At 35.5% G+C, this 23,562-nt stretch overlaps 2 protein-coding genes across 2 annotated transcripts; both read left to right on the top strand.

The window, feature by feature from the left end:
- Window positions 1-6,896: 6,896 nt before the first annotated feature.
- On the top strand, window positions 6,897-17,454 carry LOC143534987 (putative serine/threonine-protein kinase PBL28; the record flags this gene model as incomplete). The annotated part of the gene is made up of 3 exons (XM_077029346.1): window positions 6,897-7,189; window positions 7,268-7,510; window positions 16,680-17,454. Coding segments are annotated over exons 1-3 (1,311 nt in total), but the record flags the coding sequence as incomplete, so codon positions are not given.
- Window positions 17,455-17,484: 30 nt separating this feature from the next.
- Window positions 17,485-20,046, top strand: LOC143534985 (serine/threonine-protein kinase BIK1-like). Its single transcript, XM_077029345.1, has 5 exons — window positions 17,485-17,716; window positions 17,955-18,208; window positions 18,363-18,498; window positions 18,572-18,708; window positions 19,705-20,046. The coding sequence occupies exons 1-5, from the start codon at window positions 17,485-17,487 to the stop codon at window positions 20,044-20,046; spliced, it is 1,101 nt and encodes a 366-aa protein (XP_076885460.1).
- Window positions 20,047-23,562: the final 3,516 nt, after the last annotated feature.

The following is a 23,562-nucleotide window of genomic DNA, read 5'->3' as shown; positions in this document are numbered from 1 at the left end:
ATGATTATACCACTGTACCTCCTCCTTTGAATGACAACTATACCAGCCTGCCCCACTTTAGTTATAATACTTCTCCCGAGGAAGAAATGTCATACGAGGTTGGTAGAATACCAAAACCTGTGAAATTTGTTTCTCCAGTTTCACAAACTCCTACTTCAGTCGTAACATCTGATAATCTAATGTCAATATATCTTGTGAAGCAGGTGATGTAAACAAAAGTGGATGTTGGAAAGATAACATGAGTTGTGTGCCAAATGGAGATTTAGAACCACGTTTTAAATCCTGTGTGGAACTAATCAAATCAATTAACAATCCTGTTTGTAATAAAGTTTGTGAATCAATGTAAGAAAATTTGGAATATATATCCAATCATGTATTTTGTGAAAAATAGACTAGTGAAAGTTGTAAAATTGATTCTAATGAAAGTGATTGTTCATCTTCAGATTCAGAATGTGAAACAATTTTTGATGAAACAATTGAGAGCAAGATTGATGAACTAAGTATGCCTAGTTGCTCAATGACTGGTTATATGAATGAGGATAACAATGATTTGAAATCTTGTCTTGAAAATGAAAAACCAAGTACTTCTAGTAAACATGTGCCACCAATGAGAGCATCATTTTCACAAAGCACTAATTTTCATAAGAATCCTCAAGTCTATAATCAGTTTGACAGTGAATACTATTACTCTCGTAATCAATCTAGACATTTTAACAGATTTAATGAATGTTACACTAATGATTGTAATTGTGTGCCACACAGTAATTACAGGCATGTTAACTCACCAGCATCAACTTCTAAGTCATATCACTCATATTTAAGTGCAGAAAATGTCTATAAAACCAACCTCAGAAAATGCTGTTTTGTATGTGGAAATCCTTCTCATCTTTCAAGACATTGCAAGAACTGGCACAGACAACAAAAGGATTTAAATAGTAAGTTTGGTCAGTCATTTCCTAAGGTTGCTCCTAAACCTAAGAAAATGATTAACCAAACTCACTCCTCTGTTAGTGAGACGGATTCAAGGTTAAATAAAGATAAGAAAACAAAGAAACCATTTTTGTTAACTCAAAGGGAAAGAAAAATGTTGGCAAAGGGTTTGGAAGCTGAAAAGCCTAAGAACCCACCAAAGGTTTTTAAAAAGGGAAATTTAGAGGATGTTGTGGTTAGGCCCAAACCAAAACGAAGGCAATCCAGAAAACCTTTCCAAAATCGAGTAATATAACTCATGTTCCTCGAGGGATTGCACTTCAGATTTTGATTCACCAAAATATTACATTTTTAATAATCATAAAATCAAATTTGGTGATTTTTTGTTTAATATTCCCGACACAACTACGTCTCGGGACCACCACTGCTAACTAGCTGTTCATGTGTGTAGGGTCAGTAAAGAAGGCCTGTCAATAGTATCTGTTACTTAGACAGTGGCTGTACTCGACACATGACTAGAGATGAGTCATTGATGTTCGATGTTAAATCATTTGACGGAGGACACGTCTCTTTTGCTAGTGATGTAGGAGGAGAAATAACAAACAGGGAAAGGTCTCAAATGGAACCCTGACTTTTGAAGATGTCAATCTGGTGGAGCAACTTAATCACAATCTCCTCAGCATGTCTCAAATATGTGATAAGCACTATTCTACCTTTTTCAATGAAAATGAGTGTCTTATTCTAAAACCAAGTTTTAAAGTCCCGGATGAATGGATATTGATGCGTACTCCCCGAGGCATAATGATGCACATATTCTGGACATGAGAAGCAATTACTTTATGCGAACTGATTCATGTTTATTGTCTAAGGCCTCGAAGAACGACTCATCACTATGGCATCGATGCTTGGGTCACGTCAACTTTAAGAACTTGAATAAGTTAGTTAAAGGTGACCATGTGAGGGGTTTGCCTATAAAATCTTTTCATTGTTCTAAAAAATGTTTATCTTGTTCAAAGTTCAAATAGCACAAACTTCCTTACAGACCCAAAACCGTCAATACCATAAATTCCATTCTCCAACTATTACACATGGATCATTTTGGTCCAATTCAACCATTGGCAATAGGACGAAAATCCTATTGTCTGGTTATCACTGACGATTTTTCGCGTTTCAGTTGGACTTTTCTTCTAGGGCACAAGGATGAGACAGCTCAGTTTTTAATTAGATTCATTGTATTGGTGGAGAATTAGACAGATAAGAGGGTCAAGTGTATCAGAAGCCACAATGGCACCAAATTTTGCAACAGGGCAGTTAATGATTTCTATCACAACAAGGGAATCCTTCGTCAGTTAGTGCCCCCTACACTCCTGAACAAAATGGGGTGGCTGAAAGACGAAATAGAACACTTGTTGAGGCTGTAAGAACCATGTTATCATATTCCAAGCTTCCTTTGATCTTCTGGGGTGAAGCTATAAACGTTGCTTGCTTCACTTAGAACCGTGTGCTGCTAAACAAGAAAACAAACAAGACTCCTTATGAAGTCTACTATGGGAAAAAGCCAAGAGTCAACTTTCTCAAAACATTTGGATGTCCGTGCACTCTGCTCCAAAACAATGTTGCTTCAACGACAAAATTTGCTGAAAAGGCGGATGAGTGTTACTTTGTTGGCTACGCAGCTGACAAGAATGATTATCGTGTATATAACAAGCGAGCAAGAGTTATCATTGAGTCATAAAACATTGACTGGCAATAGTTGAATCCCACATATGCACACACGGGTCCTGACTGGATGTTTGATTATGAAGGCCTGTTCAAGCAGTTTTCGGGCAATGTATGTCACACCTGTTGTTTCCCCTGCTCCTCCTGTTGTCTCTACACCTGTCTATACTGAGGATGATCAGTCATTCTTAATGCATGCTGTATTAAGCGGTCTAGAAGATATTTAAGTAGCTGCCATGGCACTAGTACCAAATGTTCCACCCATGGTTAATCAACTAGCTGCGGTCAATGAAGTGCCACCTCCAACAGACACTACTGACATGCCCAATGTTGAAGACACTACCGATTCAGATACTGATTCATACATGTTGGCTGATAACGTGGAGAATGACCAGACTGATCAAGCAGCGAATCCTCCAGCTGAACCTAGTGTGGTTGAGTCTGTTCCCACACCTCCCTCTCAAGAAGAAAATCAAGGTTCTATCGAGGAGACAAATGCAGAAGCTACTCAGATTGAAACAGCTCACAATGAAGCTTCTGACAACACTGACTCCACACCTATTCCAGCCATTGTTGTACCATTTTATGAGAACCTATGGGATGGTCCATTGATCAAGAACATCTGGTCGATCAACCAGAAGCCAGTGAACCTCAAGCAGATGTTCCTATCAATGTGCCAGCTGTATTCCATCCCATAGAGAGCTTGTCTATTAAACTTGAGGCAACTCCAGTCGAGCATGTCGAACTTATTCCTCAATTGCCGATTCATAGAAGACATCCGACTGAGAAAATTATTGGATATCCATCGGCCGGTATCCAAACACGTAGCACATCTGGTATCATTAACATGTGTCTTTTTGCATGTTTTATTTCACAGGTTGAACCCAAAGACTACAGAGTTGCACTGAAAGAAAATTTTTGCGTAGAAGCCATGCAAGAGGAACTGTTGCAGTTCAAGACGTTAAATGTTTGGAGGCTAGTCAAGAAACAAGGAAATAAAAGGTCGATTAGAACAAAGTGGGTGTTCCGGAATAAGAAAGATGACAAGGGGTTAATCATAAGAAACAAAGCTCGGCTTGTTGTACAAGGTTTTTCGAAACATGAGGGTCTTGATTACGATGAAGTTTATGCACCCGTGGCCATATTAGAAGCAATCTGTATCTTTTTGTCCTATGCATCGTACATGAATTTCAAAGTGTATCAAATGGACATAAAGACAGCCTTCTTGTATGGAAAGGTCAAAGAAGAAATTTACATCAAGCAACCTCTAGGCTTTGGGGATCCGAATCATCCAGATCATGTCTATCGTCTTGACAAAGCACTTTATGGTCTTCACCAAGCACCCCGTGCCTTGTATGCCACTCTGGCTTATCATTTAGTGAAGAACGGGTACAAAAGAGGTATTGTTGATCAAACACTCATTGTCAAGAAGGTTCGGGGTGATTTGATTTTTGTCCAAGTGTATGTTGACGACATCATCTTCGGGTCAACGAATGATAGTTTGTGCAAGGAGTTTTTAGGAGTCATGCAAATGCAATTCGAGATGAGTTCTTTGGGAGAAATGACTTTCTTCCTGGGTTTACAAGTTGAACAGAAGACGGACGGGACTTTGATTCATCAAAAGAAGTACGTCCACGACATTGTTCAAAAGTTTGGGTTCAAGGATTCATCTGCGTTTATGACACCAATCGCTACACGACCGATTTTCGCTCCTGATCCATCGAGAAAGCCAGTTGATCAGTACCTATATAGATCGATGATTGGCTCACTGATGTGTCTCACTGCAAGCAGACCGGACATCATGTTCCCTGTTTGTTAGTGTGCCAGATATCAATCTGATCCAAGAGAAGCTCATATGACTATTGTCAAACGTATATTCAGATACCTCAAGGGAAGACCTCGATTGGGACTCTAGTATCCAAAAGAGTCTCCGTTGGAACTTCATGCTTACACTGACAGTGATTATGGGGGATGCAATCTTGACCGAAAGTCAACATCTGGTGGATGTCAATTTCTGGGTGACAGGTTGATTTCATGGCAGTGCAAGAAGCAAGTCACTATGTCCACCTCAACTGCTGAAGCCAAGTACATCGCTGCATCCAGTTGTTGTTCCCAAGTCATTTAGATCCAGCATCAGGTGCTGGATTACGATTTGAATTTCTATGATACACGATCAAATGTGATAATGAGGCTGCTGTTGCAATTGTTAAAAACCCGGTCCAGCACTCTAAGACAAAACACATCGACATCCGAATACATATAGTGATTGTTTTGATCGTAAACTTGTCAACATCAAAAGGGTCCATACTGATTTTAACTTTGTAGATCTCTTTACAAAAGCTTTTTGTCGTGCCCGATTTTTATATCTCGTTGAATCCTTGGGCATGATTTCTTTTGAGTAAATTTTCAATATTTTTAAAATTGTAAATATTTTTAAAATATGTCACAATTTTAGAGGGAGAAAATGAGTTAACTTTAACTCACTAAAAAGATTTTCAATTTACTTTAAGAAAAACAAAATCAAGTCATTTGACTTAACAAAAGGTGTTTATTATTATAATTTTATATATAATATTAATTTCATCTTTTCTCCTATTTTATTTTATGTTTCAACTTTAAAATGTTTAAGAAATTCCAAAAGAATTGTCCCCGCTTGGAGGGAGCTCCTGCTTAGAGGGAGTTGGGTATTTAAAATTTTCAAATTAAGAATTTGAACCGACCTTATGGAATATGATAGTACATTGGCATGTAATGATCCTAGCGAATAAAAAAAGTAGATCAAAAGTCTACAAGATCACTCATAGATGTGTAGATAGGCTTGACAAACAAGTAAATATCGGGTGATATAAACTTAAACTCTTGCTGATGCTAGTGGCTATACGTATATGAAGCGGTTGCATGATTCCGTTAAAGTCATATTCATGAAGGCTGAAATGTAATTACACATGTCATACCCAAGTCCCTCTTTACCTGATCATAGTTTCCTTATGAATCAGCGTCAATTTTTATTTCTATTAAGTAAAGAAAAGCGTCAAGAAAAGAAAAACAAAAAGAGTCAGAAAAGAAAAAGAAAAATCAAGAAAAAGAGTCAAGGAAAGTCAGTCATAGGAATTTTAACTTCTGCTTTATTTCTTCATTTATTTTAATTCAAGCCTTGGACTTTCTACATTTGTAGTCATACAAGATCTGATTGTTAAGGCCCTGAATCTTCTACTTTGTTTTATTTTCTTTCTTTGTTCAAGCCTTGGACTTTCTTTGCGCGATAACATGGTATCATCTGACCTGATTGTTAAGGCCCTAAACTTCTGCTTTATTTTAATCTTTCTAGATCGAGTCAAGTGTACAAAAATAAAGTGTTAGGTGTGTTAATAAGCATATTGTGATCAAATAAGAAAGGTTTAAGTCAAGTTGATGTGACATGTCAACACAAACTAGGCCTGAGGTATGATGGAATCGGTAACATGTCTGAATAAGTGGGGACCACACAAGCACCGTGCCTAATTGAACTTCAAATGTATCATGTTGACATCAAAACAATTGTCAAGTTAAACAAGTGGGCAATATCTACAATCGATAATGAACTTGTGACAAAATAATATCAAAATGGAAACGCGATCTAGGGCCTTGCAAATCAATATTATTCCTTTTTGTGGTCGTTCTATATAAATTGATTAGTCAAAAACAATTAAAAAAATTATGTAAATTAATTTAATATTAATTTTCTTTTTGTTTGTATTTTTTTTTTGGTTTATTTTTTTTATCTATTTTAATATTTTATTTTTCATTTTATTTTTACTTTTATTTTCATTTTTTTAAATTTTAAAATTTTATTTTGTTTTTAATTTTTATCTCTATTTTAAGTTTTAATTTAATTTTATTTAATTTTATTTTCGCTTTGTCAAAGAGATCGTTTATGCAAACGTTAAAAGAAATGGACCGACAAAAGAAAATTAAGAAAAACAACTATGTTCTTAGATTCGGTGGGTAAATGTTTTTCAGGTTTGAATGTACAAACATTTTTAAAGACCGAGGACTGAGAGCGTATTTTCGGTGCATACTCGCGATGTTTTGACCCTATCGCGAGATAGGCTGACCCTATATAAATGGCAACTCAAAATATCTTTCACTATTCACTTTTACTTTACCAATACACTCTCACCTTTTCTCTCTACTTTTTTCTCAAACCCTAACTATTCCTCAAAGATCCCCAACAAATCACGCCTTCTTATCACACTTTGATCACAAAGATGGAACCCACACCTTCGTTGCATAATCTATTTTGTCCTCTTGAGTTGTCTGAGAAGAAGAAAGACAAGGTGTTTACCTCTATGATCAAAGGACTCAGGCAATCACCTTTGGAGTATGCTATCTCTGCCAACCAAGCCATTTATACGAAGTTGTTTACAGAATTCTGGGTGACGCATCATCTGAAGCATCAATCAAAGGTGAATTATGCTAACTTTGAAGGGAATAAAGGCCGGAAGTTCAAGAATCCGAGAGAGATTGACCCGGACACTGGAAAAAGAAGAGTAATGTGGAGGTATTCAGCTCCCAAATACAGTTGAATCGTTTATCATGGAGAACAATTTCTTCCAAACCTTCTCCATGATTTTACCAGTTGGGAGCTAGACAATACAACGGGAGAAACCGTCATCCACTGCAAGACGATGCATGATCTGAGAGTGTTTGATGAGCACAAGTTCATGGGGCTCTGCAAGGAAGATATTTTGAAGCTCTACAACTCAACCCTACCCACGGTTGAAGACATAGGCCGTCAAAACACCGACAGGATAGTTGATGCTTTCAACAAGTTCATCAGGAGACTTGTTGAGATTCCACTACCCCAAGACGGCATTCTAGAGTATGACACAGACGGCTTCCAATACTAAAGACTAGAGAGAGATTGTTGGGCCTCATTTTGTATATCTAGAAGTCTTTTGTATTGGTAGTATATGTTTGGGCTTGTAATTTGTATTTGTATGTTATTGGGCCCAAGGCTTTGTAAAGAAGCCCATTTGGGCATTTAGTGAAATGGAAATAATTCTCATGCATGCTTCCTATAAATAGGAAGCATGCTATGAGAACCAAGCCTTTTGTCAATCTTATCTCTTTCTCACTCTATCTTGTTCTCTCACTCTAAGCCGAAAATAAACTACAAGATCTGAGACCAAGGTGCCTTAGTGTGATATTCCGCTAGCAATAAGTTGGTTGATCGAAGATTAGTTGTTAGATCCGACCCCTAGTGGACCTACATTTGCTATAAAAGGAAAGTTTAAGAAGATAACGCTGAGAGAGAGAAAGTTGGTGGCAATAGGTTTTTGCCAAAAGATTAATTATGCATGTGCATGCTCTACCTTTTATAGGTGAGAAATCCAAGCATTCTTTCCATTATTTATGGCCCAATGGTCTTTTTTACAATCGTATCACCCCAAACACACATAACGAGATAAATGAAAGCACAAAATACAACCGACAATTAATAAATACAAAAGACTTATAAAATCAAGTGGGCTCTACACATGTCAAAAACTAGTTAATATACTAGTTCGTAGTCTCGATCCCTAAAACTAGTTTTGGACCCAATCGATAATGTGTGGGTGAAATAATGTGATTTTAATGTCTAACATTATACTTTTTAGTAGCTTATATCTGTTGAACATTATTATTTTGATTGGTTTTATGATTGTAGGTGCTCAGAGTCTAAAGACACTAATTTGGAGCATTCAAGATGATGAGGAATTAAGTTATGGATACAAGGAAGCAACCAGGTCAAAACGTCGATCAAGCATTAAGAAAATAGAAAATGAAGATTTGGATGTTACCTCCACCGTAGCTTGTGGTGGCTCCATTGTAGCTTAAGGTGGAGGCTGGACAAATATCACCGTAGAGGCTACCTTAAGGAAGAGAGCAAGTACCGTAGGGGATGGGTCCACCGTAGCTTACAGTGGACTACCATAACTTATGGTGGGTCTGACGCATCATCGATTTTAGGTGCTTTTTTTCCATATTCAAGGCTAGTTTTTACCCAAGGTTGTGACATCTTCATATCTGAGCCACCACGGATGATTTTGGAGCCATTCTCCACCTTATTAACACCTCTCAAATAATAGGTCTTCCATGGTTTCAAGATTCCACTCAAGAATTGAATGATTCAAGATGCAGTGGCAACGGAAAACCATTCATGACTACTTCAAGTGTAAGGTTTGCATATGAACAGATTATTTTATGATTGTTACCTATTCTAGTTACAATTCAATTACGTAACATAACCATTTATAACCCCCTTGTCAATATTAGTCCATCAAGTTCACCAACATGTGATTGGAGTAAGAAATTACCAACAATCACCCTTAATTTTCGAAAGGAAATAGGCGGATCTTTGTATCAAACTTGTCTCCTTTCACCTATTTGATTCGACTCATGATGTTGACCATCTTAGTTTTGATGACCATCTTGGTCCCCTTCATATCGGACATCATATCCTGGAACTCCACTTGACCCATAAATATGTTATTTTGGCTATTCCAAACCATACTACCTCTACGATATTGTCGCAACCATTCCCTAGTTCATATGAACTTGCATATACACTCATCTAGCTGTGATTATTGTCATCTAAAACAGTAGTCTTAGTTGATCTTTTTTGGTTCTCAAATCAATCCAAAATACCAATTAAACCTATGGTCAAGACATAAGCCGTTCAACTCGAATAAAAGAAAGAATTTTGAATTTAACCAACGTGTCCAACCCAAGCAACAATCAAGGTTAATTATTAAACCCAACTTTATTGTACCAACCAAAGTATAAAATCAAACATTGAAATATTGTTGCTTTTCTTTTCAGTCGCAGCACATACAAGACAATAAACTTTTGTTTTGAGTTTTGTGTTTCCTACTCTTCTTTTTTAATCGCAATATTCAACAAGGAGCACCTTCCTTTTTTTTTCTTTTCAATTAATTTGTTGACCACAAAAGATAGATTCTCAGAAATTGCCATCTACTTAGATTCCAACTTGAAAACCACAACAGAACTGCTATGTAATACACAATCGAAAAATCCCACTTGGCTCTTGAATTCGACGCTGTTCTAATCTTACGCCGTTGTTGAAAAATGTTTTTCCGATGCAATCCTTTTGCTGAACCCGTAATCATTCAATGGAAATCACCAGTACACATAATTTCATTGGCTTTTGACCAACTCTTGTACTCATTTAATGATTGAACTTGCCTCTATTTAGCTCTTGATCGATAGAACGCCAAAACAGTTTTGATCTAACTTGATCAAACCTCACTCGTTGATCACGGCCTTGATGGCAGTGGGTTATATATAACAATTTCACATATGATCATCCGTAATCCACGCATACACCTCAAAATATGTGTATATACCAAACCATACATATAAATGAAAGAATATTTGTTTTGAATTAATTTTTCATTCATCTCCCCCCCCCCCCCCCCCCCCCCCCCTATATAGGTTACAATACAATCTTTCATTCAAAGATAAGATTTTCAAGGAATAATAATGCGAATCTAATTCCTATTATATAATGATTCAAATTCCTATTATATATGAATTCAATTACACACCCAAAGTCAAAGCTAGAGGAGGTCAAATGTTTAGATTGTCTTGAAAATCATCAAATAGTATTCGTGGAAGACCTTTGGCGAAGATGTTTGCAATTTGATGTTGGGAAGGGACATGCAAAATACGAACCCGACCACTTTGAAACTGTTCACCCCACAAAGTGAATATCAAGCTCAATGGTACGTTGATGTTGAACCGGATTACCAAACAAGTAGATGGAACTGATGTTGTCACAATAAACTGTATCATGTGAAAGTTGTAACATTTCGGTTTTTCCGTATTCATATTCATATTCGTATTTGTTTACTCAATTCGGGAATGTAATTCGGATCTTTCGTATCAATAAAATCATGCATTTATTAGTAATTAATTTTTGGAATTTCAGGGACTAAAACTGCCAAAAATCAAAAGCTAATGAAAACCCTTCCTTCGAGTAGCGCAAAGGAAGTGAACCAAATCCTTCGCGCGGCGCGAAGCAGGCCAGTTCAGCCATTTTGGTTTTCGATTATCGTTTAATGCTAAAACTTCCCCTAAACGACCCTAAATCATGAAAATTAAGCCACAAGTTATTTAATCTACTATTGAAAAGTGTCCATGTTCAATCTCTGCATTCCCAGCGATATATTTAAGATTTCAAGACCTGATTTCGTTATCAATATGTTATCCAATTACCAAAACGAGTTAGTTTCTTGTTCTACAAGTTGATCTACTGCCTATATAAACAAACCACAACTCCAAACTCTAGATGTTACTGAAATTTTGTTCTCCCTGCCGTCACCTTCATTAAACCGACATTTTCACCCTCGTTGTTGCTATATTACTCGAAGTTACAAACTGTTGTTTGACTTTGATGATTTCCGACCTTTGACTCCGATTTCCCATCAACTCAAGCATTATCCGGGTAAGTTGTTAACTGATGAATGGTTCATTATTACTCACTTGTAAATAACCCTTAGTCAATATGGAGATTGAGGGGAATTGACGGGTTAATTTGACTCCGACTTGTTTAAGGGCATATTGGTCAATAACTTTGATCAATCGATTTCTAACACTTCTGTCGGAACCAACTTTCGGTCCAGAAGACTTTTATTTTTGTTTCAATATTTTAAGGCCACTGACCAAAACTCGAATTCCGACTCGCTGTTCGGATTTTGTTCAGTACCAGCTCATTTAAACATTAATTTTCTCATAACCGGAGTTCTAGACATCCGTTTGGAACGATTCTAGCGGCAATGTTTTTGGTTTTAACAGTAGTCATATGTCTCAAAGTTTCAGGTTCGTTTGGTTTATCTCAGATGAAGCGTTAGAGGACGATTCGCTTGTTTTCATCACCTTTTATTCTTATTTTTGTTCACATCGCCTAAACAATATGGTGAGATATATCATTCCCCTTCATTTTACTGTTTTCGAACATTTTGGGGACATATGCGTACTAATGCTTACTTTTATATTACTTACATACACAAACTAGCAAACGCCTTAATTATGTGTATTCGATCAAATGTTATTTGTTACTTGCTTAAGTGCTTACTTTATCACATTATAGTATGATCATACGACTGTCACAGTAGCCAACTCCCACTCGCATGGCAACGGTCAACTGACACATTATTTTCTCACGGTTTGATTGATTATTACTCGCATTTATTTCATTTTGCTTATTTACATATACTTATTATATAATGAAAACTGGTGATTATCTCACTCAACCTAGTGTTGACAAAATCTACTTTATTTTCAACGGTTATGTAGGTTACCAGTTGAATTGAAGTTTATGGTGAAGAACGCTTAGAAGGACCTTAGGCAATAAAACGAAGACTATTTATATTCTTATTTTGTGTGGGATTATTTACCTGTTTTGGATTGTTTTTTCCATTGCACTTAAATTTGAAATAAATAAATTAATAGATATTGTCATATTCTTTATTGTATGATAGTATCTTGTGAGCTGTGAACCAACGGTTCGCACCCCAACATTTCCGTCATAGATTGGGGTGTGACAGACTACTTTGGCACATAGTTTTGGCAAAAGCAGTGATGTATATGACCAAGCTCTTCACCTTCACATGTTCCGTATATATGCTTTTTTTATAATCTTGTGTTTTATTTATTTTATTTTTTGAAGAGGGTTTATGATATGCTTTCGGTCATGCTTTATTCTGTTAACTGCATTTTGTTAAAAGATGTAAATTTGCATTCTTATTGCAGTTTGTGCAGTAAAATTTGTACAAGACTTGTATAGTGAAAAAACTGAAAGCTCAATATTACTTGTTACAGAAGGCTGCCAGTACTTATGTGTGTATATTTGAAAAAATTACACGAATGGCATACCTGTTTAATTGCATTATACTCAGGGGACTATCCTGACAGGTATGCTATAGGGTTTTTACTCAAATTCGTAACTATAATTGAACTTTTGGTTAACCGGACCATCATAACGGTTTGATTCCGTTTAAGTCGGTTTCAGTTATTTGGTTTTTCATATTGGTTCGGTTTTATTATTTGGTTTTCCCTGTATGTTTCGGGTCAAAATAGGCAGTTTCAAAAAGGTATCGGTTTGGTTCGTGCCAAAAGGGGATGCTTTAAGAAGTTATCGGCATGGTCATGTCATAAGGGTGCGCTTTAAGGAGGTGTCGATTTGGTTCTGGTCAAAACAGGCCATTTTAAGATGGTATCAGTTTGGTTTTTAAAAGATGTTTGTTTAGCTGGGGTCAAAATGAGTCGTTTCAAAAGGGTATCGGTTTGACGTTGATGTTTGCTTATATGACAAATGCGGTTTCACCGTCTAAACCTATAACAAAAGCTTTTAGTTTGCCTGGTGATATTCTTAGAAGACCAGGTGTTTGTGGCATCTCAGAGATAATATCCGTAACATTTTTTTAAGTTATCAATATCCCTTTTGGTAATTTTATTTACAAATTAAATGAGTTGGTGTGAATTTTCAGACACCGGGCATGATTAATGTTGATTTCGCTGATGTATAGGCAATTATGGAAAGGGCGGTCCATTGTTAATGGGGATAGAAAATGCATGTGGAGTATGAACTATGATAAAAACCACTACTGTTGGGTTATTGTATTATTTTAATTAATTTTGAACTATTTTTGTGCAACTTTTAATGTCTATCAAAGCATTGGGTTGGGTTCATGCGTGTTTATACGTCAATCACTATTGCTCACCGATAATTGCTTCCAAACACCATTGCTTGCTGCTACTCCACCTTCTAAATTGAAAATAATAATCATAAACTATAAGAGTCGTACCCATCTTCATACATACATTTTGGGTTATAACATCTTATTTATTTGTGAAATTCTTTCATCATCAAATCCTAAATATATTATTAACTTCTTTAAATAAATTAAAGTAAAATTCAAAAAATATATAAATATTATAAACAAAAAATGTAAAACAACCCCGTAATACGGTGGATAAAAATTAGTTAACTTAATATACCAAAAACGAAATGTATGGTACTTCTAATTAACTTAATATACCAGAATCGAAGATGCGGAGAGGTAGATCGGAGAATCAAAAGGTTGCATCTACCGGGGATGTGGAAGGAAACCACTGGAGTATTGGAGTCGGAGAATCGAAGAAGGGTTTTGTTGGATTGGAATTATGTGCGTCGTGTTTAATTGTTTAGTATAAAAATTTAGAGAATGTTACATATTGTTATTTATAATACATTTGAAACTTAAAGGTAATGTTTGTATTAAAAACTTGTCGTGGGGTGATTTTTATTTCCATCATTTTAATAGCAGCAACGGATTGTAAGGATAATGATTTGTTTATCTATTTTATAGTATTTTTAGTATATCCAAATTTTATATGACTTTCATATCAAATATTTGGTGCATTTAATTTTTAATTTAATGAGATATTATAACCCGTTTAAGGGCTATTTGGGTTTGGTGAGACCTATACTCGCGAATTCGGGTCAAATTCACAAGAAGCCTCCATTTACAAATAAAACAATCTGGTGACTTGAGAGAATGTAGGAAGCAACCAGAGAGCTTTTAAAGATCTCGTTTATATATATTTAAGATTGTATTTTGTATTATTTTTATAAATGTATAAAATTACTAAACTACCCTCATTTGTTTTGCACATGATCATATTTAACGAGAAAGTTTAACTAAGTTAGGGCTAATGGACAAAGGATGTAGCATTTTGAAATGTAAAGTACAAATAAAGTCAATTCTGAAGATAAAGGATAATCGTTGAAATTTTAAAAAAACATATAGGGAAATATCTGTAATTCTGTCTTGTTTCTTATTATTTATCGTTGCGTTTTATTGTTTATTTTCGTCATTAATTATGTGTTTTTTCCTTCTTTTTTATTGATAATGTGTTATATTTTATTCGGTATTGTGTTATATTTTGCGATCTATTATGTCTTTTTTTATTTATCATTTTTGTTTATTTTCGTCGTTGTATTTTTTTTCTATGCATTGTATCTTTTTGTTGTTTTTTTATGAAAAACGGGAATTATGAGTGGAACATTTTAGTTTTTTTAGTTCTTTCTTTTTTATTTATATTTTAAGTTATTATTATTTTTTTTTGAAAATATTTTCTGAGTGTTTCTTTTTCTAAAAATTCTTTTCACATTTCTTATTTTATTCTCCATTTGCATTTTAACTTTTCTCTTCTTAAGTAAATTATATTCCATCATTCTTAAATCCTATTTAGATCAAAATATGACATTTAATCTTCACAACGATTTGGGGATATGGAACAAATTGAGTGAAGGCGTGATCAAACAAATAAAAATACTGATTTTCATCAAATTAGACCATCACAAATGGCGACGTACTGCTATTTCCAATTATTATAAAAATTTTTAACTAAATTAAAATTACTTTTGGAAATCCAATGTCTAGCATTAGTTAAGACTTATCTTTAAGGATCACTTGACTGACTTTTCAGTCAATACTTATCCATCTATTAAGAGTCATGAAGGATAGTTGACTGACTTTGTAGTCAATATTGAAATAGACACCACCCTTGCTTGTAATGAACCAAGCAACTGGACAGGGACAAAATTTGGCATCTTTGAATTCAGCACGTCCATATTATCTTTTTTCTCTTGAACAAATGAAAGCTTTGATGATGAACTAAGGGGAACTTAAGTTTAGAGCTAAAAAAAATTAGTTTTCGATCTTGCTCCACAGTCACTTATTATGCCGACTAAATCGCTTTACAATCATCTACACACATCTGATACTCCTTTAAACCGGTTCACACAGCTCAAGAGAGTGATCGATAACTGCTCTACATGGTTTTTACTACCTCTAAAGCTTGAGGTGCAGCTTGTTGCTCGCTTATGTTCTGTTTCGATATAATCATTACATAATATTATACACCGTCATTAAAGTACAATCATATCAAGGTGATTTATGTACTTAAACCAAACAACATTAGTTGGAGTGTCTTTTCCTTAATGTTTTGGTGTTGCAAAAATAAATGTGTCAAGATTTGACAGGTCAATTCAGAGTTAAGGGAATAAGGGGTGATTGTTGGTGGATAAATTTGATTCAAGAAAAAAAGAAATCAAAATAAAGAAGAAAATTTATTTATTATTATTTTTTCTTGAAAAATTTTGTTAGGTTATATGTAGCAAGAAAGTTCTTTTTTTTTTCTTCAATAATGAAGAAAAGCGTCGTGAACAATACCAAAACTAAACGAACCCAAATTAATTAAAAATTCCAAGGGCTGCTAAAGTTTAATAATTGAATAAAGTTGAATAAATCAATATATTAAATGAATTTTCATAGCCACCATAAGACATAAAAGGATGCATTACATTTTAACTAAGAAAACACCAAAATTGCATTTACTCACGTGCAAGGCTAATACAAACCAATGACCTGGTATAATGTTTGTACCTTTGAATGCAGTGAATTTGCTTACAAATGCGAGGTTTTTAGAAATTAATTTCTCACATGTAAAGTATTGGGATTAGTTATGTTAAAGTGTACATCTATGTTTTAATTAGTTTTAATATTTATGTATTATAGAATGATTGAAGTTGTAATTAGTATTAATATCAAAATACATGAACCAATATGTTGTGTGGTCTATACTCTATATATACCTTCCAAATCAATGAAGAACTCATACCCTTTTAAAAATTGTTATCTTTTTTATTTTCATTGATCGATCATCTATAGTTATATCTTGGACAACAGAGGTTAAAAGGATTTTAGTTTAAAAAAAAGAAAGAAAGAAAAAAGATAATGCATAAATTTACAACACTCCTGAGCCACCCACACTAACAATAAAAGACAGAAAGGTGCCGTGGCGTTTCAATAAATAATCCGTTTACTTTTTTGGCCACACCTTCTCCTGGTGAGACTTTTTCCAATCTCCATAGAAATAGTCAGCCGCCCATGTTATTATATACGAGTTCACAACTACTTTGAATCTAAAATATTAAATAGCATAGCGATCTCTGCAACTGGAGAGAGCGAGAAGTCGTCTTCAATGATTTCGAGTCATCCATGTCGCCTTTTTTCTCTAGCAGAACTTCAATCTGCAACCAAAAACTTTGATGATGAACTAGTCATTGGAAAGGGTGGATTCGGAAAAGTATACAAAGGTCAAATATATGGTGAGGAAACTGACCACGCTGTGGCCATCAAACGGTTGGATTCTATGTCCGACCAAGGGGAACTTGAGTTTAGAGCGGAAATCGACATGCTTTCTACATTGCGCCATTGTCACTTGGTGTCTCTCATTGGTTATTGTCATGAAAACAAGGAGATGATCCTTGTTTATGAATATATGCCAAATGGAACCCTCTACCATCATCTACACAAAGAGGATACTCCTTTAAGTTGGATGACACGGCTCAAGATAGCCATAGGTGCTGCACGTGGTTTAGACTATCTTCACACCGGTGTTGGCACCCAAAATGGAGTCATACACCGGGACATGAAGAGTTCAAATATTCTTCTAGACAAGAACTGGGCGGCTATGATTTCAGATTTTGGGTTGTCCAGAATCAGCCCAACCAATCAATCAATTTCGTTTGTTGAAGCCAGTGTTAAAGGCACTTTTGGGTATCTTGATCCAGAATATTTCTATACTAGAAAATTAACAAGGAAAACAGATGTGTACGCATTTGGGGTTGTACTATTTGAATTGGTATCCGGACGGCTTCCGGTAGACGAACGCTATGGGGAAGACAAATGTAATTTGGTAAGGTGGGCTCAAAATTGTGTAAAAGAAAGAAAACTAAATCAGATGGTTGATTCAAGTATCATGGGAACAGTTTCTCCCAAATGTTTAAGACGATTCGTTCAAATTGCTGGTCGTTGCGTGCACATTGTTCCAAAACAACGGCCTGCCATGACTGAGGTAGTGGCCTTACTTCAGGCTTTACTGGAACTACAGGAGAAATCCAAAGATTTTGCCCAATCGTCAGGCATAATGAGTTTCCCTTGGAAGATGCATAAATATTTTGCTTCTAACTCCGGTATATGCGAACTTCTGATTAGTGTTGTATATGCACTGTTTCGTGTTCATAACTATCTAACACTCTTATAAGAAAATTATTATATATATGGTCATAGCATATCCATTTATTTATACAGCCATTGATTTGGTCTTCCAAGTCTTCAAAGTTGTTTGTTCCACTGATCTCTAGGGATTTCACCTGTTGAATTCTTTTTCTTGACTCTCTAATTTTTTACCTTTTCTGTTCACATTATTAGACCAAAGTGGTACAAGTTCACCAAAGAGCGTTGAAAACAACATGAATCAGCAGGAGTTAATGACTAGAGACTTAAAAATGTTCACATATAATGAATTGAACCTTGCTACGAAGAATTTTGGAAAAGCCGCATTCTTTGGTGAGGGTAGTTGTGGAAAGGTTTACAGAGGTTGGGTCGATAACTTCACATATTCCCCAAGTGTGAGTATTACTAAATTGCCCGTTGCCATTAAGAAACTTGATCGCTACAAAGTTGTAAGTCTTGAAATACCTGAGTTAGGAGTATTTTTAACATTTTTATTTGAAGCTACACGAAAGTTCCTAAGTGGTTATCAAATTTATATGGATGCATGAGTCCACTTTAATACAATGCTTAAGGTTTTGTTTTGTACATCACTACTGAATGCAGTTTGATCTCGAAATGTTGAATGGCGTTCGCCATCCCAACCTTGTTAAGCTCATAGGGTACTGCTTGGAAAGCGGATGCCTCTACGTTGTGCATGAATTCATGCGTAGAGGAACATTTGAGGATCTCCTTCAAAGGGGTAATCAGCATAATGAACTTCAGACATGCATCATACATGTTTGGTAAATTAATGCCTGTTTTATGGGTTGTAGGAGCTGTAGCAGGACTTCCATTACTTAAGAAGGTGAAGATCGTAGTAGGAATTGCTCGAGCTATTGATTTCTTGCAAAAGACATGGCCAGGAGTTGGTCAATCCTGGCTTGGTAGGCATATGATATTGCTAGATGAGGTATAATTTATATATTAGCTCTTCCCCTATTTGTAATTAAAATTTGAGTGAGCTTAATCTCCTATGATTCATGCAATTTACATTCCAACACAACCGATATCACTGAACCCATTATTTGTGTTTTTTAGCTAAGAAAAGTAGGCATTTTTAGCTTAATTAACTTGAATTATAAACCCTTTGCCCTTCAACGTAGCACACGCACACAAAGGACGTTGAAGGATTTTTGCGTGCTTTTTTAATAGTCTACAACAGTATGTAAAGGTCTATGCTTAATCATTCATATAGAACCAAAGGCTTGTGAACTTTGTAATTTTTCTCTATCTTGATCGCATCAACTTCCGGGAAAGATATGCGAGTAAATTTTTGCCAATAAGGAAAACTTATACGGTGCATATCATAGGACCTTCAGCTCAACAAAGCCCTCAGTGTAGGTAGTAACACCCTTTTTAAAGACAAGCCTCATCGAGGAATTACCGACAAACCTTTGTTGGTCCGTATCACACACGCGAATAAATATAGATTGATACACAGAAGTGAAAAAGAAATTGCAACTTTGTTTAGTGGAAACTCACGACGACACATTTTTATAACCCACTCAAAACTGAACCCTTGCAAATTAGAACATAAGCTGGTATTCAAACCTGAACCAACTTAAACCTATTATGACTCAAAAACTAATTAGACAAATAAACACACCCAAAACCAGTAGACCTAGAAAACAAACTAAACAAGTCAACTCAGATAACCAACTTTTAACCTTATCTCAACAATATTGACAATATCAACCCCTTTCACTTGTGAAACATCAGGATAAATGTCTCAACCATACTAGCGTATTTCCAAAATGTTTCAACAGCAGGTGGCTTTGTCAAATTAAACGATGAATTAGAGACGGATTAGTGACAGACAAATACTTAACATAGGAGACAAAAGTAGCAATATGCAACTTCCGCAATTACACTTTTAACTCCTAGTTCACGAAATATAAATTTGCAGGATTTCACTACAAAGCTTTCAGATTATGATGTTGGTTACATGGTAAATGGTCATCACAGATGCGCCTATCTAGATACTGACAAAGTACAGTTAGTATTACAGTGTGATCCCTCGGGTTATGAAGTGATATTTATAGAGGTCGTAACAGGAGAAAGGCTCTATAATTTACATAGAGTAAAGAGGATTGATGGTTTTTTCACTCAAAGTGGGAAAGAGTCTTTGAGTCATATTGCTCGATTATGTCTTGAAATGTGCAATGATGATGATTCAGAATTAAAGATGCTAACAATCTTGAAGGAGCATGACAAGTTGATACAAAGGAGTAAAAAGCTAGTTGCTTGATCCACAGATCTAGAGCTGTTAACGGGTCAATTTAAGGGTCAACTCTAGCAATCGCCAACTATATATATATATATAGATTTGGTCAATCTATCTAAATTGAAAAATGATCTCTAAGAGAACTACAGGTCGGATGGCACCAAGGCAGCAACAATTGCATCCCGGTAAAGAAGAGATGAAGAATGTGTTTGTTGGGCCATGTTTTGTTATTCAGTCTTTTGTATTATTTTGTGTTATTAATGCTTGTATTATGCTAGCTCTCGTTTAGTCTTATGTATGTTTAGGCCCGAGGTCATGTACTGTTAACCCCATTGGGCTGATATAAAGAAAGTATGCATTGCATACCTTCACTATAAATAGTGAAGGTATGCAAATGCAAACCAGGGGTGTGTTTTTTAACTGTACCCGAATAACAAACCAGACCCGAAGCAACCTGAGACCCGAATAACCCGACCCGAATGTACCTGTCCCGAATAACTCTTAACCCGAACACGAGAAAAACATTCGGGTTGGTATTTGGGTTAAAATATCCAAAATCAGGTTGAACCGAATAACCCGAATAACTCAATAGTCCCGATTTTAATTGCCAGAGATTCCCGATATTCCCGATTTTTATCCCGAGTTTCCTGATTTTATCCTTAATGGCTAGAGATTTATTTGCCATTCCCGTGTCAATTGTTGCTTCATAGTCAATGTTTAGCACTAGCGGGAGGGTTTTAGACCCTTTTAGGAGTTTTTTGACTCCTAAGATTGTTGAGAGTCTTATATGATGGCAAAACTGGCTAGAGTGGATTCGAAATGGTATAGTGTCAAACAACAAACTGAGTGGCGAAGAAGATTGGGATGAAAATCAACAAATTGATAAAGCTATGTTAATTTTAATACTTTTATAATATTTAATCATGTTGAATCTAACTATTTGACTTTTTATATGATTTGGTGTTTTCTACAATAGAATTAGATGCGGAGGAGCGAACCTGAAAGTATCTTTACAACCATGAAGAGTTAACACAATGAAGAGTGAAAACCATTTAGAAGTTAATTGTTGTCAGCATTTTTATCGTTAATTTTATGTTTCAAACATTTTATTTTTATTAAGTTTTGGATTTTGTTATAGTTAAATATGGTTGTATGTTGAAATTGACTTGATTATGGTTTTATAAAGGTTTGAACTATGGTTTATTTATGATCTTGTTAAAGGTGAATTTTTTTTAGCGTGTTAAAACCAAACCGAATTAACACGAACCGTTCAACCCAAAACCCGAACAACCCGACCTTCTTTGGGTTGGTACTTGGGTCAATTTGCTTTGAGCTCAAACCTGAACAGCCCGACCCGAACAACCCGAAACATGAATAAATAACCCGAAGAACACCCCTATGCAAAACAACCTTTCGCAAAATCTTATCCATAACATCTCACAAACTCTCTCTCAACTCTCTTTTTTTTCCTTATTCAGAAATAACCGAACTCTTACAAGATCCGAGATCTCGGTTACACAGAAGTGATTTCCGCTATTGGTGTGAGATTGATCCAAGAACATTGTTGTTTGATCCCGTATCTTGGACCTACAATTGGTATCAGAGCTTCCGGCTCTACTAGTTGAGGTTTTTGGGTCACAACCTTGAATTTTGGTCTTGTTTGAGTGTTTGTGAAGTGTGCTTTATACAACAAGAAGTGTTCAAGTGTTCTAAGTGGGTTTCGGGTTCCATAGGTGTGTTTGCAAGCTTGATAATCGGCTAAAAGTTGTGTTTAACGGTGTTAAGTTATTCTTCGGGTTTCTCATTGTGTATGAAGTTGAAAATCTAGATAAAAGTGTGTTTGGATAAGCTCCGTACGAAAAAGGGGGAATTCGAGTATCTGGAAATTCAAATCGAATCGAGTTTCTGAAAATTCTAATTGAATCGACGTTTGAAACATTTTGAATCGAGTTTGCCAAAACTAATCGAATCGAGTTCTGAAATCAATCGAATCAAGTTTCAATATTTGATTTGATTAAGTTTTATTCGATTAGATTCACTTTAATTCAACTCGATTCATTGTATTCGATTTGATTCAATTCCTTTTATTCAACTCGATTCGTTTAGACTTGCGTTTTCATAGAATCTGTTGTTCTTCAAGACTATTTAATTTGTATTATGATCTTATAAACAAGATGTCACACGATCCTGAGTTGTTAAAAGTTACCTAATGCTTGAGAATGAAGCTGGAATCACAAATAAACCTCCTAAGCTTATGGCATTTGAAAGTAACTTTGATGAGGATGCCCTGATTGAGAAGTTTGAAGGTAATATGGAAATGAGAAACAATCTGTAAGGCCCCGAACCCGGTAGCCCTACTTTAGCGTCGGATTTACTCATAAACACAGTTCTTCAAATCAGAGTTTATTAAAACTTTTCGCGGAATATAAAACATCAATCATTTGTTACAAAACATTAAATCCTTTCTATGATACCATAACACAAAACTTTATATTTAAAACATCTTTACTTCTTTCTTCAGATGCCAGCCGTTCAATCCATGCCGTGTGTCATCCTCATGCTAACCTTATAATCAGCTCACCTGCGTGCATACTAAAAGTCAGCTACGCTGAGTGAGTTCTAGTTAATCAGGCAACATACAATTTTATTCTCATATATTTCTTAACGTATCCGAAGACACACATTTCTACCTTAACCTCGTATAAATATCCATGGGAGGATCATCACGTAATGTCTATTAAAAGAACCTTACCATTACCATACTATATATAATTTCCATAGGAAGAACACTCTGTATACTTTCCATAGAAGGAACACTTTACTATCCATTGAAGGAACACTATACTTTCCATAGAAGGAACCCTATACTTTCCATTGAAGGAACACTATACTTTCCATTGAAGGAACACTATACTTTCCATTGAAGGAACCCTATACTTTCCATTGAAGGAACACTATACTTTCCATTGAAGGAACCCTATACTTTCCATTGAAGGAACACTATACTTTCCATTGAAGGAACACTATCTATAAGTTGTTATTTATTATCCATGTAAGGAGCTAATCACTTCCCTCGACGATACGTGCAATATCCGAAGATCGTTCACGTACCCTCAAGCAATCAATCGTATCTATCACATATACCATACACGACATACACATAAAATTATGTCCTTTCATTCATACTTTCTTACTTCCATACATTCTTACTTTCTTTTGTATTAACTTACTTTCATATCTTACGTTATAAAGAGCAATACGCCCTACATTCCTCGAGTATTACTAGGGCTCGGAACCCTCTTCGTAACCATACAACCATACGTTATCATTTCTTTCTTCTATTATCTCTATCATGTTCATACACATAAACATACATAACATACTTACCTTATTCTTAGCGCTGCAACCTGACAGTACGTGCAATATCCGAAGATCGTTCACGTACCATCAAGCAATCATTCATACATTTCACATTATCCATATAAGGCATACACTTATCTCTTAGGATAAGTGTATTAACAAACATATTGAGTATGCACA

Source organism: Bidens hawaiensis, unplaced genomic scaffold (genome assembly GCF_021521415.1).
Source record: "Bidens hawaiensis isolate Kalapana, Puna unplaced genomic scaffold, B.hawaiensis_p1.1 tig00010383_1, whole genome shotgun sequence".
Taxonomy (NCBI): domain Eukaryota; kingdom Viridiplantae; phylum Streptophyta; class Magnoliopsida; order Asterales; family Asteraceae; genus Bidens; species Bidens hawaiensis.
Note: the sequence above shows the minus strand (reverse complement) of the source record. Positions and strands in the feature narration are given on the sequence as shown.